The sequence below is a fragment of the Geotrypetes seraphini genome, chromosome 3, assembly GCF_902459505.1.
Source record: "Geotrypetes seraphini chromosome 3, aGeoSer1.1, whole genome shotgun sequence".
Lineage (NCBI taxonomy): Eukaryota > Metazoa > Chordata > Amphibia > Gymnophiona > Dermophiidae > Geotrypetes > Geotrypetes seraphini.
Window position 1 is genome coordinate 237969135 of NC_047086.1, and position 12962 is coordinate 237982096.

The 12962-nt window shown below is 44.9% G+C and overlaps 1 protein-coding gene across 3 annotated transcripts in view; it reads right to left on the reverse strand.

Moving 5' to 3' along the window:
* UTRN (utrophin) overlaps positions 1-12962 on the reverse strand; it is a 1286828-nt gene that overhangs the window by 1102528 nt on the left and 171338 nt on the right. The window contains exon 1 of one of the 3 annotated variants that reach the window (XM_033935604.1): positions 12646-12704. The exons of the other annotated variants lie outside the window; for them this stretch is intronic. Coding sequence (XP_033791495.1) covers positions 12646-12673 — 28 coding nt within the window. The 5' untranslated portion in view covers positions 12674-12704. Of the gene's footprint in view, positions 1-12645; positions 12705-12962 lie in introns of those variants that run through there. 3 annotated transcript variants of the gene reach the window in all.

The following is a 12962-nucleotide window of genomic DNA, read 5'->3' on the forward strand; positions in this document are numbered from 1 at the left end:
GAGAACAAGATGGCGGCAAGCCCCGCAGCGGCGGTCTCGCACCTTACGGAGACCGCGCTGAGTGACATAAAGGAGGCACTTGCTCAGGTACTGGGGCCTAAATTAGAATCGCTAACGGTGCAAATATCGAATATTGAGACCCTGCTGGCGGCTGCGGCGGCTCGCACGACCGAATTGGAACAGCGGGTCTCCACATTGGAGGATACCACCACAGCCCGAACCTGCGCCTGCAACGTGCTAAGATCTTAGCACGTTGCAGGCACAGGTTCGGGCACAGGCTGACAAGCTGGATGACTTGGAAAATCGCTCCAGACGCTCGAACCTGCGCTTGCTGGGCATTCCAGAGACGATATCAGACCGCTGCTTATTAGAGGTGCTGGAGCGATGGCTGCGGGAGGAGTTACTGCTTCCTCCTTCCATGGGGCCGCTACGCATTGAACGGGCACACCGCCTGGGCCCCCACCCTGGTCTGGAAATGCGCCCGCGGGTGGTCATCATGAAGCTATTAAATTTTAGGCATAAAGTGGAGCTCCTGCAGCTTTATCGAGCCAAGTGAGATGCCTTGAAATATGATGGAACCTTGGTCCGCATTAGTCAGGACTTTTCTATGGCACTGCAAGAATGGAGGCGGCCCTTTTACCCACTTTGTGCACAACTCTCCGAGCTTAAACAGAGATTTCAATTTAACTATCCGGCTCAGTTGCGGATCCAACGTAATGGAGTATGGAAGTCCTTTCAGTCCTCTGAAGCGGCAGCTGATTATATCAAGCTTCTTGGTAATCCCAGTCCGGGGGAGGATTGACTCTGTGGACTATATTTACTTTGCTAGGCTTGCTCATGATGCCTGATTGCTAGTGTTTTCTGTTTGAAGGGGGACAATGTCTTATAGGCTCTTATGAGCTTTCTATTTCAGCAGGTCGGGGTGGCCCTGGCTGAGGCGTCTTTCGTGACCTGCCTTTCTCCCACATGATGGGGGTTTTTGGGATTGTTGGGGGGTATTGGGGGAAGGGGTATTTCTGGGTGGCAGCAGCGGCACTAATAGGGCATTTTGTGTTCTTTCCTATTTGTAATCTGGGGTTTAATTTTCTAGGGTTGTGTGCACTGTCTGAATGGAGTGTGTATATGGAGTCTTGGGGTGAGGCTGGGCGCCCTGGGACAATTCTTACTGGAGGATTTCTATGCTATGGAATGAATGGTGGGGGGTGTTATGGGTGACCGGACGTTACGTATACTTTCCTGGAATGTATCAGGAATTACATCTCCTGCTAAACGTACAAAAATTCTATCCCAATTGAAACATCACTCGGCTGATATAGCTTGCCTACAGGAGACTAGACTCACAGATTTAGAACACCAGAAACTCCGGAGAGGTTGGGTTGGGGACTTACATTATGCCTCTTCTCCAGGGAAGAGGGCAGGGGTAGTTATATTGGTTAGGAAGGGCTTGCCATGTACAGTCAAAGTCCTGAGGCGCGATCCTCAGGGCCGATATCTCTTGGTAAAAGTGATTGGACCGGGTGGGTCCTTTAGATTGCTGGTGGGATATGGCCCTAATGGGTATCAACATTCATTCTTTCAAAATCTAGTTAATATTTGTTTACAGGATTCTGATTGGCCACTAATATTAGTGGGTGACTTGAATCAAGTCTTAGACTCGGGCATGGACCGCTCTGGGGGAACAGGAACAACACCTGTGAGACAAACGAAGGGCATTCCTTACCTTTGTCGAGCTTTGGGTTGGTGGACCCCTGGAGGTTGCTTCACCCCACTGAAAGAGATTATACGCATCAGTCTAGAGCCCATGGTTCTTTTTCTAGAATCGATTACACCTTACTTTCTGAAAATTTGTTTGCTCGGGTCTCTGAGGCAACAATAGGCCCCCTTGAGGTATCAGATCATCATATGATTTGGCTAGATGTTGCGGTGGGAGGTCTGTGGGTCCTGGGTCAGGATGGAGATTTCCCTCGTATTTGCATGATGATGCTCATTTCCGGGAATTTTTGTCCGGAAAATGGGATGATTATTGTTCCTGTAATGCTCAACATATAGATCAACCTATATTATTTTGGGACGCAGCAAAAGCAGTGTTACGTGGGGAGGTTATTGCTTATGTTGCGCATTGCGCATCGTATAGTACAACTTGAAAGACAGTTGATGCAATTAAAACGTGATTTGTTGAATACCCCCTCAGTGGCTAATAATGAAGCGTATAAAACAGTTCTAGCTGAGCTAAATTCCCTTATACATGAACGTACAAAGAAATTGCTGTTTTTTCATAAATTTCAATTTTATAAATATGGTAATAAAACCGGGAAATTGTTAGGGTCGGTAGCTAAAAGCTGGACGGGATCCAGATATATTTCTATGATAAGAGAGAGTTCGGGGAAGACGTTGACCTCAGCGGTGGATATTTCGGCTAGTTTTAAAAATTACTTTGAGGCTTTCTATGCCTCCCCAGGTCCTTATTCGGGCCCTGATGTGTGTGATTACTTGGAAGACGCGGGGATGCCTAGATTATCAGTGGCCCAGGTCTCCCGGTTGGATAGACCCTTACACCTCCAGGAGGTGCTACAGGCGATTCAGAAATTGAAGCCCTGTACAGCTCCGGGGCCGGATGGTTACTCCCTGGAGTTTTTTAAGATCTTATCTTCATCTATAGGGGGGTCTCTCTTAGATTATTACACAGCGGTCCAGGCTCACGGTAAATTCCCGAGTTACACAAATGATGCCCTGATTACCTTGATTCCGAAACCATCTAAATCGCCCACTGATATTGAATCTTATCGACCGATATCCCTGTTGAATGTTGACATAAAAATTTTGGCTCGTGTATTGGCGGATAGGCTAGCGCCCTTGTTACCTACTATCATTGTTCCTGAACAGGTGGGCTTTGTTCGGATGCGACACTCGGTACTTAATGTTCGTCGAGTGTTACTGGCCTTTTCTCGAGCTCAACAGACTCATTCTCCTGGTTTATTAGTTGGGTTAGACGCGGCAAAAGCTTTTGACAAGGTTCATTGGTATTATTTGTTCTTGGTATTACAACATATAGGGTTTCCTGATAGCTACCTGGCGATGATCCGGACACTTTATTCAGGACCCACTGCATCCATATTGGTTAATGGGGTGAGATCTCTTGCTTTTCCAGTGAGAAGGGGGACGCGACAGGGATGTCCATTGTCCCCCCTTCTTTTTCTTTTGTACTTGGACCCTTTGCTATGTACACTCCAGAGAGATGATGAGATTGTAGGGTTGCCAGAGGGTTCTTCTCAGCTGCGGGTGTTGGCATTTGCAGACGATCTTCTGCTCACTTTGGGTAATCCCCAACGTTCGTTACCTCGAGCCTTGGAACTACTGGATGAATTTCATCTTTATTCAGGTTTAGTTCTTAATAAGCAGAAGTCCTTGGCAATGCCAACTTCGCCTGAGGTGCGTCAGTCCTGGCAGGGAGAGTTTTCTTTACAGTGGGCCCCTTCACAATTGACGTATTTAGGGGTGGTTATCCCTCAGAATTTGGATAGGCTTTACTTTGCTAATGTTTCTCCCTTACTCCGTCGTACAGCAACCGCCTTTCACAATTGGCGGAAATTTCCCCTGTCCCTTTCTGGCCGAATTGCTCTCTATAATTTGATGATATTACCACAATGGCTCTATGTATTGCAAATGTTACCTATTATGCTAACACACACACACTTATCACAACACAACTCCCATCTTTCTGCATACTTGTGGCAGGGGAAACGGGCTCGGATAGCGTTATCTAAGTTGATGTTACCAAAAACTCAGGGGGGGTTGGGTCTTCTGAGTGTTTCTAGATTTAACCTTGCATGTCAATTACGGCATATCCATGACTGGTTTTGTAATACTACATGTTTTTCATTGCCTGAGATTGAATATTTTTCTTTTAGGCCTTACCATTTTAGCTACTTCTTACATGCTCGCCACTTGCCGGACTTGCCACTGTTACAATCACACCCCTTCTTACCTGTAATGCGTAAGGCTTGGAAACTGTTGTGCAAGATGTTGAGGATTTCCCCCTGTGGAACACCTTACCTCCCCATTGCTGGTAACGGAGATTTCTTACCTGGCTTGGAGTCTGCAGTCTTCCGGCATTGGACCTCTGTGGGTCTTCACTACGTGTCTCAAGTGATCCTTCATACGGGTCTTCCTGCCTCCTTTGCTGAACTACAGACACAGTTCCATCTCTCCCCTGTGGATTGGTTTGCTTACCGACAACTTCAGCATTACTTGCTGACCTTGACTTCCGTGACATTGAGAGAGGATGTTCAAAACAGTTTACAGGAAGCTCTTTGTCTTAAAGCACAAAAACCTATACAGTTGAAATTTTATCATAAGTTCCTACAGGAGCTTTCTGGTGAACTGGACTTTCTTACCCTAGCCCAGAAATGGTCGGCTGATCTTCAGGTGCCTATTTCTGATGATATGATCCGTAGGGGCATCCGTCTGGGGAATGCTGCTACACTATCCTCAGTGGAGAAGGAGCGAAATTATAAGTTCTTGCTGCGAGCCTTTTATCCACCCAAGAGAGCTCAGATAATGGGGATCAGTACGGGACATTGCTGTGGAAAATGTGCGCAGCCTATGGCATCTTTTGGACACACGTTTTGGACTTGCCCCTTGGTGTCTGCCTTCTGGTTACGATTGGTGTCTACGGTGGCTCGGCTTTGGGGTTGTTCTTGGAGGATGCATCCCAGTTTTCTTTTCACTCTACAGATCCGTTTTCATCCACCTCGACCAGGTTGTGCGATATTCATTAGGAAAACTGTGCTAATGGGCAGGAAATGTATTCTTTTACAGTGGCTCTCACCTCAACCACCTTCTATTCAGCAGTGGAGAGCATTAATGTTGCAGCAAATGTTACTGGAACGAAAGGCCATTGTGGACCTGACTGCTAAAAAAGGTCGGTTATTCCGTCAATGCTGGTATTCTTTTAGTTTGACCTTTACTTCTTATGTCCAACGACAACTTTGGGATGTATGATTTGTTTACTGCTCCTATTTTGACAGTGTTCTTATTTGGGACTGTTTGCTACCGCTGCTGCTGCCCAGGAGGGGTGGGGGGGGGAGGTTTGGGGGGTTAGGGGATTGGAGTTGTATTGTGGCTTAACAAAAATTTTGATTTCTGTATCTTGCATTCTGGTTTAATAAAAACTACTTTATATAATAAGACATTAACTATTTTTTCTGAGGCTCTTCAAGTACCTATAAATCCAAAATGTGGCCCTGCAAAGGGTTTGAGTTTGAGACCACTGATCTAGAGGCTTTAACGCATGCCACCAAGTTTCCAAGTTTATTAATTTTTTGTTATACCATCCATCACAGGTATCTAGATGGTTTACAATGATAAAAAGTACTAAGAAGTTAAAACAAAATAAAGAAACTTAGCCTTAAAATATTGAGATTCTCAGAGAGAAAGAGAACCAGAGCATGTGCAGATGCTCAAGGCCCAGTCCGGCAAGCAGCATGATCTTCAGGCACCGGCACCTCCTGTGGGTTGGTGCTGCGTGCCGGTGCCAGATGGAGGTAAGGCTTCAGTTTGAGTGGGCGTTCGTGAGGGGGAGCGGTGTTGCCGGTACGCAGGCGGGGGGGAGACTCGCAAATCAAGTCAACGCTCAGTTTGCGAGTCACGATTTGTGAAAATGTTTTGCTCGTCTTGAAAAACACTCGCAAACCATGTTACTCGCAAACCGAGGTTTGACTACTGTATTTGTAACTAAGACCTAATTGTATTAATAGTTATTTATTTAAAGTTCTTTAAGCTATGTATGGGTAATTGTTACAACAGTGAAACTAAAGTAGATAGAATAGAATTGCTAATCAATGCAATGGATGTGCTTGTTTTTGAGTGCAAATTAACTCAAAATACAGCTCGATAGTCGACAAGTAAACACGCATTTCTTCATGACCACTATCGATTTAATTTCTATTAGAGCTGAAAATCCAAATTCTCAAAGATAAGAAGATTTAAACAGTAACAAAGCTTGAATGCTTTATTGCTCAAGTTGGGATAATTACTACAAAAAATATAAAATTACCTGCCGTTAGTTTTCAAGGACCAATCGCATCAAAGAATGATGCTTGTCTGGGCAATTGTATCCTTACTCATGCAGACACTCGTAACATTGACAGACTCTTGTGTACGCGACATACATGTCATCTGTTCTAGTGTATTCCTATGAAGGGAATTTTTAAAAATAAAGTAAAATTCTGGAATCTCTCGTGGCACCCAAAACAAAGAAATTGACCCTGGGAGATCCACAGAGAAGAAAATCCAAGAGAAACCAAAAAACACTGTGGAGTGACGATGTTCCTGAAATGGACTTTATTGAAAATTTAAAAGTTCCAAAAGTCTACTTGAACAATCCATATAAAAGTAAAATAATCCACATAAAAACCTTAAGGACCTAGTCTGCTAAGAGCGTAGGACCCAGGACTAGGTCCTTAAGGTTTTTATGTGGATTGTTCAAGTAGACTTTTGGAACTTTTAAATTTTCGATAAAGTCCATTTCAGGAATATCATCACTCCACAGTATCTCTCTTGGCATACCAGGAATCTATTTGGGGCACAGCACTGTGCCATGGCACTAATTTGAGAGACACTGCCCTAGGCCAGGGCTAGGCAATTCCGGTCCTCGAGAGCTGGAGCCAGGTCAGGTTTTCAGGATATCCACAATGAATATGTATGAGATGGATTTGCATGCACTGCCTCCTTGAGATGCAAATCTATCTCATGCATATTTATTGTGGCTATCCTGAAAACCTGACCTGGCTCTGGCTCTCGAGGACCGGAATTGCCTACCCCTACCCTAGGCGATCATCATCCATGTGCCCCTTCAATTAACTTCAAGGCCCCAGGCACTTCCTGAAAATTTAATAACCTCAAATTTTTTTGTCATTCCTATTTATAACTTTTCATTTCTATAATATTTTCATTTAGGGCAATATATTCTAAAACTCCCATCTTGTTTCTTAGGTTTCTTGCATTTACATACAGACATTTCAAACAATGGGGTCCTTTTACTAAGGTGCACTAGCCGTATTAGCACACTAAATACTAATGCGTCCATAGACTATAATGGATGCGTTAGCATTTAGCGCGCGCTAAAACGCAAATGCCTTAGTAAAAGGACCCCAATGTTTGTCATTCCAATTTATAACTTGCTCAGTAGTTGACTTGGATATCATGAGCATCTCAATGCCACACCTCCCAGAACAGTCCAATAAAAGTGCCTAATTGAGCTTAAAATATTAAACTTTTATTTAGTATATACCTAATGAGAGCAATTTCCAAAGGCCGTTTTATCTGCTTAAATAGGTATTTGGAAATTCCCATGTTCCCAGTGATATTTCCTTGAGCTTGTGTACATCACAGTTCTTCAACCGCCGGTCCGCGGACCGGTGCCGGTCCGCAAACAAAATCTTGCCGGTCCGCAAAGGATTCGGTCCCCGCCGCAACGAAAGGCCGGCGTCAGCTGACTTGCAACTTCCTGTTGCAGTCGCTGTGCCGGGACTCGTGCCTTCGCCGGGTCTCCTGCCTTCCACCGCGTTTGCCTCCTGCCTTGTCTCCGCACCTCCAGACCAGCAGCGGCAGCTCTGTATGCTTTTAACTTCGGCACAGAGCTGCCCCTAATCAATAGTTTAGCGCGGTTTCATAAGGCAGCCTCGGGGCCTTTGCTAGGCCGGCCCACATCGCATCATCGAAGCGGGCCGGTTATCAAAGGCCCCGAGGCTGCCTCATGAAACCGCGCTAAACTATTGATTAGGGGCAGCTCTGTGCCGAAGTTAAAAGCATACAGAGCTGCCGCTGCTGGTCTGAACTCTTGGGCCGCTGAAGGAGGGCAAAGAGCAGCTGTCCTGGAGGTTTCCCTTCCTCTCGCCTTTACAGGTCCCTTTTTTCCACCTTTTTTTTTTTCCTTCAAACGGCAACGGGCCCCAGCATCGACATCAATCAAGTAAGTTCCACTGTCAATCAAGCGGTTCTGCTCGGCCAAAGCTTCCCCTGTGACATGAGCCACCCTCAGGGGAAAGAAAGTGACCCACAAAGGTGAGGGGAAGGGGGGCAGATGATGGAAGTTGGGGGGGGGGGGAGAGAAAGAGAGAGAGAGAAGGGGCAGATGATGGAATGGAGGAGATGAGAGAGAGAGAGAAGGGGACAGATGATGGAAGTGAGAAGAAGGGAGAGAGAGCAGAAGGCAGATGGATGTCAGTTGAGAGGGGAGAGCAGATGCTGAATGGAAGTGGGGAAAGAACACATACTGGATGGAAGGAGGAGATAAATAAAGGGGGAAGAAAATAGTAAGATAATGGAGGGGTGAGGGAAAGGGGTGACAAGCTGTGCGTAGACACAGTGAAAAGAGGGAAACGGGACTAAATAGTAAGAAAGAATTTAATTTAGATGGAGGCAGAAAATAGAGAAGGAAGACCAGAGAAGAAAAGGGAAGAGAGAGCAGAGAATGATCAGATCTGAGTGGAGGAAATGAGAAGAGAGATATGCTAAAAACCACAGGGGGGAGGGAAGGATAGAGATGCCAGATCATGAGGGGAACAGAAGGAAGATGATGGATGCTAGACCAAATTGGGGTGTGGGGGGGGCAGGAGGAGAGATGGCAGGGAAAGACAGACAGTGAATGGAAGGGGCAGATGCTGGACTGAAGAGACAGAGAAGGTTATCATGCTGCTGTACCGGGCCATGGTACGCCCTCACCTGGAGTACTGCGTCCAGCACTGGTACTTGAAGAAGGACACGGTACTACTCGAAAGGATCCAGAGAAGAGCGACTAAAATGGTTAAGGGGCTGGAGGAGTTGCCGTACAGCGAAAGATTAGAGAAACTGGGCCTCTTCTCCCTTGAGCAGAGGAGATTGAGAGGGGACATGATAGAAACATTCAAGGTTCTGAAGGGAATAGACTTAGTAGCTAAGGCAGGGAGAACGAGAGGGCACTCTCTAAAGTTGAAAGGGGATAGATTCCATACAAACGTAAGGAAGTTCTGTGGTAGAAAGCTGGAATGCTCTTCCAGAGGCTGTTATAGGGGAAAACACCCTCCAAGGATTCAAGACAAAGTTAGACAAGTTCCTGCTGAACAAGAACGTGCGCTGGTAGGGCTAGTCTCCGTTAGGGTGCTGGTCTTAGACCAGAGGACTGCCGCGTGAGCGGACTGCTGGTCATGATGGACCTCTGGTCTGACCCAGCAGTGGCAATTCTTATGTTCTTAGGGCAGACACTGGCTGGAAGAGAGTGAAAAGGCAATGAAAGCAGAAATCAGAGACGACAAAAGGTAGAAAAAAATAATTTTATTTCTATCTTGTGATTCAAATATATCAGATTTGAAATATGTATCTTGCTAGACATAATTGGGGAGTGCAAAGCCCAGGCAGTGCTTCTTTAGCTTCCAGCTGGCTTAGGGCTCTCTCTGACCAGGGGGCAGTTGCCCTAGTTCCACTCCCCTAACACCAGTCCTGTCATGTGTGACTGTGGTATTCTGTTACTTGATATTTGTGTAGCATTCTGTAATAATTTGGCTTATTCAGTTTTCTTGATAGTAGAGGGGATATATGTGAAGGGGAGGGGAGACAGGGGTTTTGTTGATTTTGCCCTGTATTATTTGTATTTATAAAATGACAATTGTATAGAATATTGTTTCTTTTTATACTTTAATAAAATATGTTCAATATAAAATTATAACTATTTGAGGCTTATGCGGATGGGATCAGATGGTTTGTGGGACCGAGCTTGCGGGGACGGGGCGGCGATGTTTTTTAAAAAAAAATTTCAGTCTTAGTAGTTTGCCGGTCCACGAAATAATTATTTTATTTCCGCCGGTCCATAGGTGTAAAAAGGTTGAAGAACACTGGTGTACATGACTACACTGTTGCTTTACTTTGACTGCTGCCCTAGGAAGTTACAATGGACAGTTTGACATGGAAATTCAGTTGAGTTTCTAGTACGGGTAGATCAGTACAACTCGCAAATTTAATTTTTTGTTGGTTTTGCAGTTTTATAATTTCAACTCTAATGAGCTGTGAAAAACATTTGTTCCATTTACTGTGCCACAAAAAACATTTGTTCCATTTAGTGTGCCGGAGTTAAAAAAAGTTTGAGAGACACTGGCCTAAGGCATCTAATGCCCTTGCGTGGCCCTGCTTTTATCGACATCCTCTGTCCCCTAACTCTAGAGCTTCCTTTCAGTTGTAAGAGATCTGTCTCATGTGCATTTATGCCATATACAGTAGATAAACATCGCTTTCATATCCCTCCCCCCCTTTGCCTTTCATCCAAAGTATGCAAATTGAGATCTTAATACGCTTTATGACAAAGACCACTGACCAATTTAATAGCTGCCCTCTGGACTAGTGCTGCCCAATTCAGGGCAAAGTTTTTCGATTCGATTTCATCTGGCCTATTAAATCAATTTTTCAATTCAATTTGGGGAGGGGGTTTGTTTTGTTTTTCCAAACATTTTGGCGGGTTTATTTTGTAGCCTTTACACCCATCCCATCCCCCTTTGCCCTCTCCAACCCCACGCCAGCACTGCAGTGTAAACAAACAAACAAAAAAAAAGATTTTTCCTCTCTCTGTTAGGTACTAGTTCATGCTCGCTGTCTAACACCAGCTCTGGCAGGATACACATTTCAAATCTGACATATTGTAATCGTAAAACAGAAAATAATTTTTTTTCTACCTTCCACTGCCGTATCCAACATTTGTTTCTTTCCTACTGTCTACCATCTTTCTCTCTCTCTCTCTCTCTCTCTCCATGACTTTTGTCCTGGGTCAAACTTCTTCCACTCCATGCAGCATCTTTCCCTTCCTCCCCTCCATTATCATGTGCAACATTTCTTTCTCTCATCCCATGCTCCATCTCTCCCTGCCCTCCACCCTATGTCCAACATTTCTCCTTTTCTCCATGCATGTCTGTCTCCCTCCTCTCCGCCATATGCAGGATTTTTCCTCTCACCCCATCTCTGTTTCATCTCCCTTCCTCTCCTCCACCCCGATTCCTGTCTTCCCTCTCCCCCCACGTGCAGCATTTTTCCTCCCCTCCCATCCTCCTGAGCAGCAGCTTTCCATCCCTCCCTCCCTCCCTCCCATCCCCCTGTGCAGCAGTTCCCCACCGAACCTCCCACTGTGAGACCCGACATACCTCCAGGCATTCCAAAGCAGCAGCAACTGTGGAGGTGACCAGCCTTGAAGAGGCAGCGCTGTGGACAGGCTGATTGCGGCCTGCCCCACCTGCTGCACCAGTGACATTACTGATGACGCGGCAGACAGAAGGCCCCGTTGGAGCAGACCTCGAGCAGCCCATTCAGAGTGCCGCTTCTGCTGACCACTCACCGGAGGCCTGGAGGTAAGTCAGGTCTCACTGGGGTCGGGGGGGGAGGTTGGTCACTGAATCGGTGAGATTGATTTTTTTCAGAAAACGAATCAATTCAAATCGGGCAACAGTACTCTGGACCATCTCCATCCAGCTTGTCCTTTTGAAGGTACACATCCTGGATTGACTGTGCACAGAATTTAAGGGTATATAATCAACAGCCTATGCTTAACCTTATTAGTATAACTTGGAGTTTGTATAATAATTATGCCTCTCCTTTCATACGTATAGTAATAAAGAGAAATCGAACTAAACAGGAAAGTAAGATGAAACTTTCTTTACTGCACTAACTTATTTTTGACTTATTTTCAAAGGCAAATCCTTCTTCCGCAGATAAGGACAGTATGCTCCCTGCCTATGTTTAGCAGCTGGACTACACCCCAATTTGTTTTCATTTAGATTTCAAGCAGCATCGCACAGCTTTTGAGATTCACTTCAGCCAGTTTCACACAATCTCTCATATCTGTCAGTACTGGTGCTCTTGAAGCAGACTTTTTTTTTATTCAAAGAACCCATTTTAGAAGTCTGAAAACCAGGAATGTCTTTGTACTTTCTACTTTTCTGTTTCACCAATTCCATGCCAACTTTCGAAAATCTGTGAAATCCAAAACTTCCCAAAAATGTCAGCACCAGGGCCAAGATCCTGCTAAGGCTTGTAAGACAATCATGTGAAGGGAGTACCAACAATTTAAAGAGTACACGCCCATAAACCCACATTTACATGGTCACTGGAAATATGAAAAAGTATGGTCAAACCCCAAATGCACTATATAACTTAACAGTGTAAGAATGAAATACAGTACGTGTATAAAATACATTACTCACTACGTATTTCATGCAAGGTAATATCAAATTAAGCCAGAGGGGGGGGAAAAATCTACATGTCCTTTTTCAGGAAACCCTTTTACAGCAGACCAAATTTAAATTCTCTCTCAGATTCAGCTGGCAGGGATCCTGGCAGACCAAGAACGTAAACAGTCACAAACCATTGCAATAAACCTACAGAAAGCATCTCCCTTCCTCCTGTCATGATGCAATCCTGTAAGGCTGCAGAAGCCCATGCTCTCCAACGGCAAAACTTTCATGCAAAACGCCCCAGCCACACAACTTTTCACAGGACTGAGTGAAAAAGCTATTTACTATGCATAAAAATATACTTTTAAAACCCCAGGGTACCGTCTAAATTTGTTTCAGCTCTACTCCCATTATGTAGACTACATCATTGAAAAGAATCCTTCCCTTCCCTTAATACCTCTCAGCTGAGCAATCTGGTGTGCCATGTCCTCACTCTGTCCATGTCAACAGAAAGCTTGGAAAGGAAAGGGAAGGGAAAGGGAGGCAGCTCTCAAACCACACATACACACACACGCACGCACGCACATGCAGTCCTCTACTGTTGGACAATAAGCTTTTCTCTTGCTTTACACCTACACCAAATTTAGTAAAAGTACTGTATTGTTTTATTTTTTATTTCTTCACAATAGTTTCACTGATACAAAACTGCAGAATAAAATGTCAAGCCAAGCAGCTTCCCTTTAAATACTTAGAAAAGGCTGGCATGCTAAAACA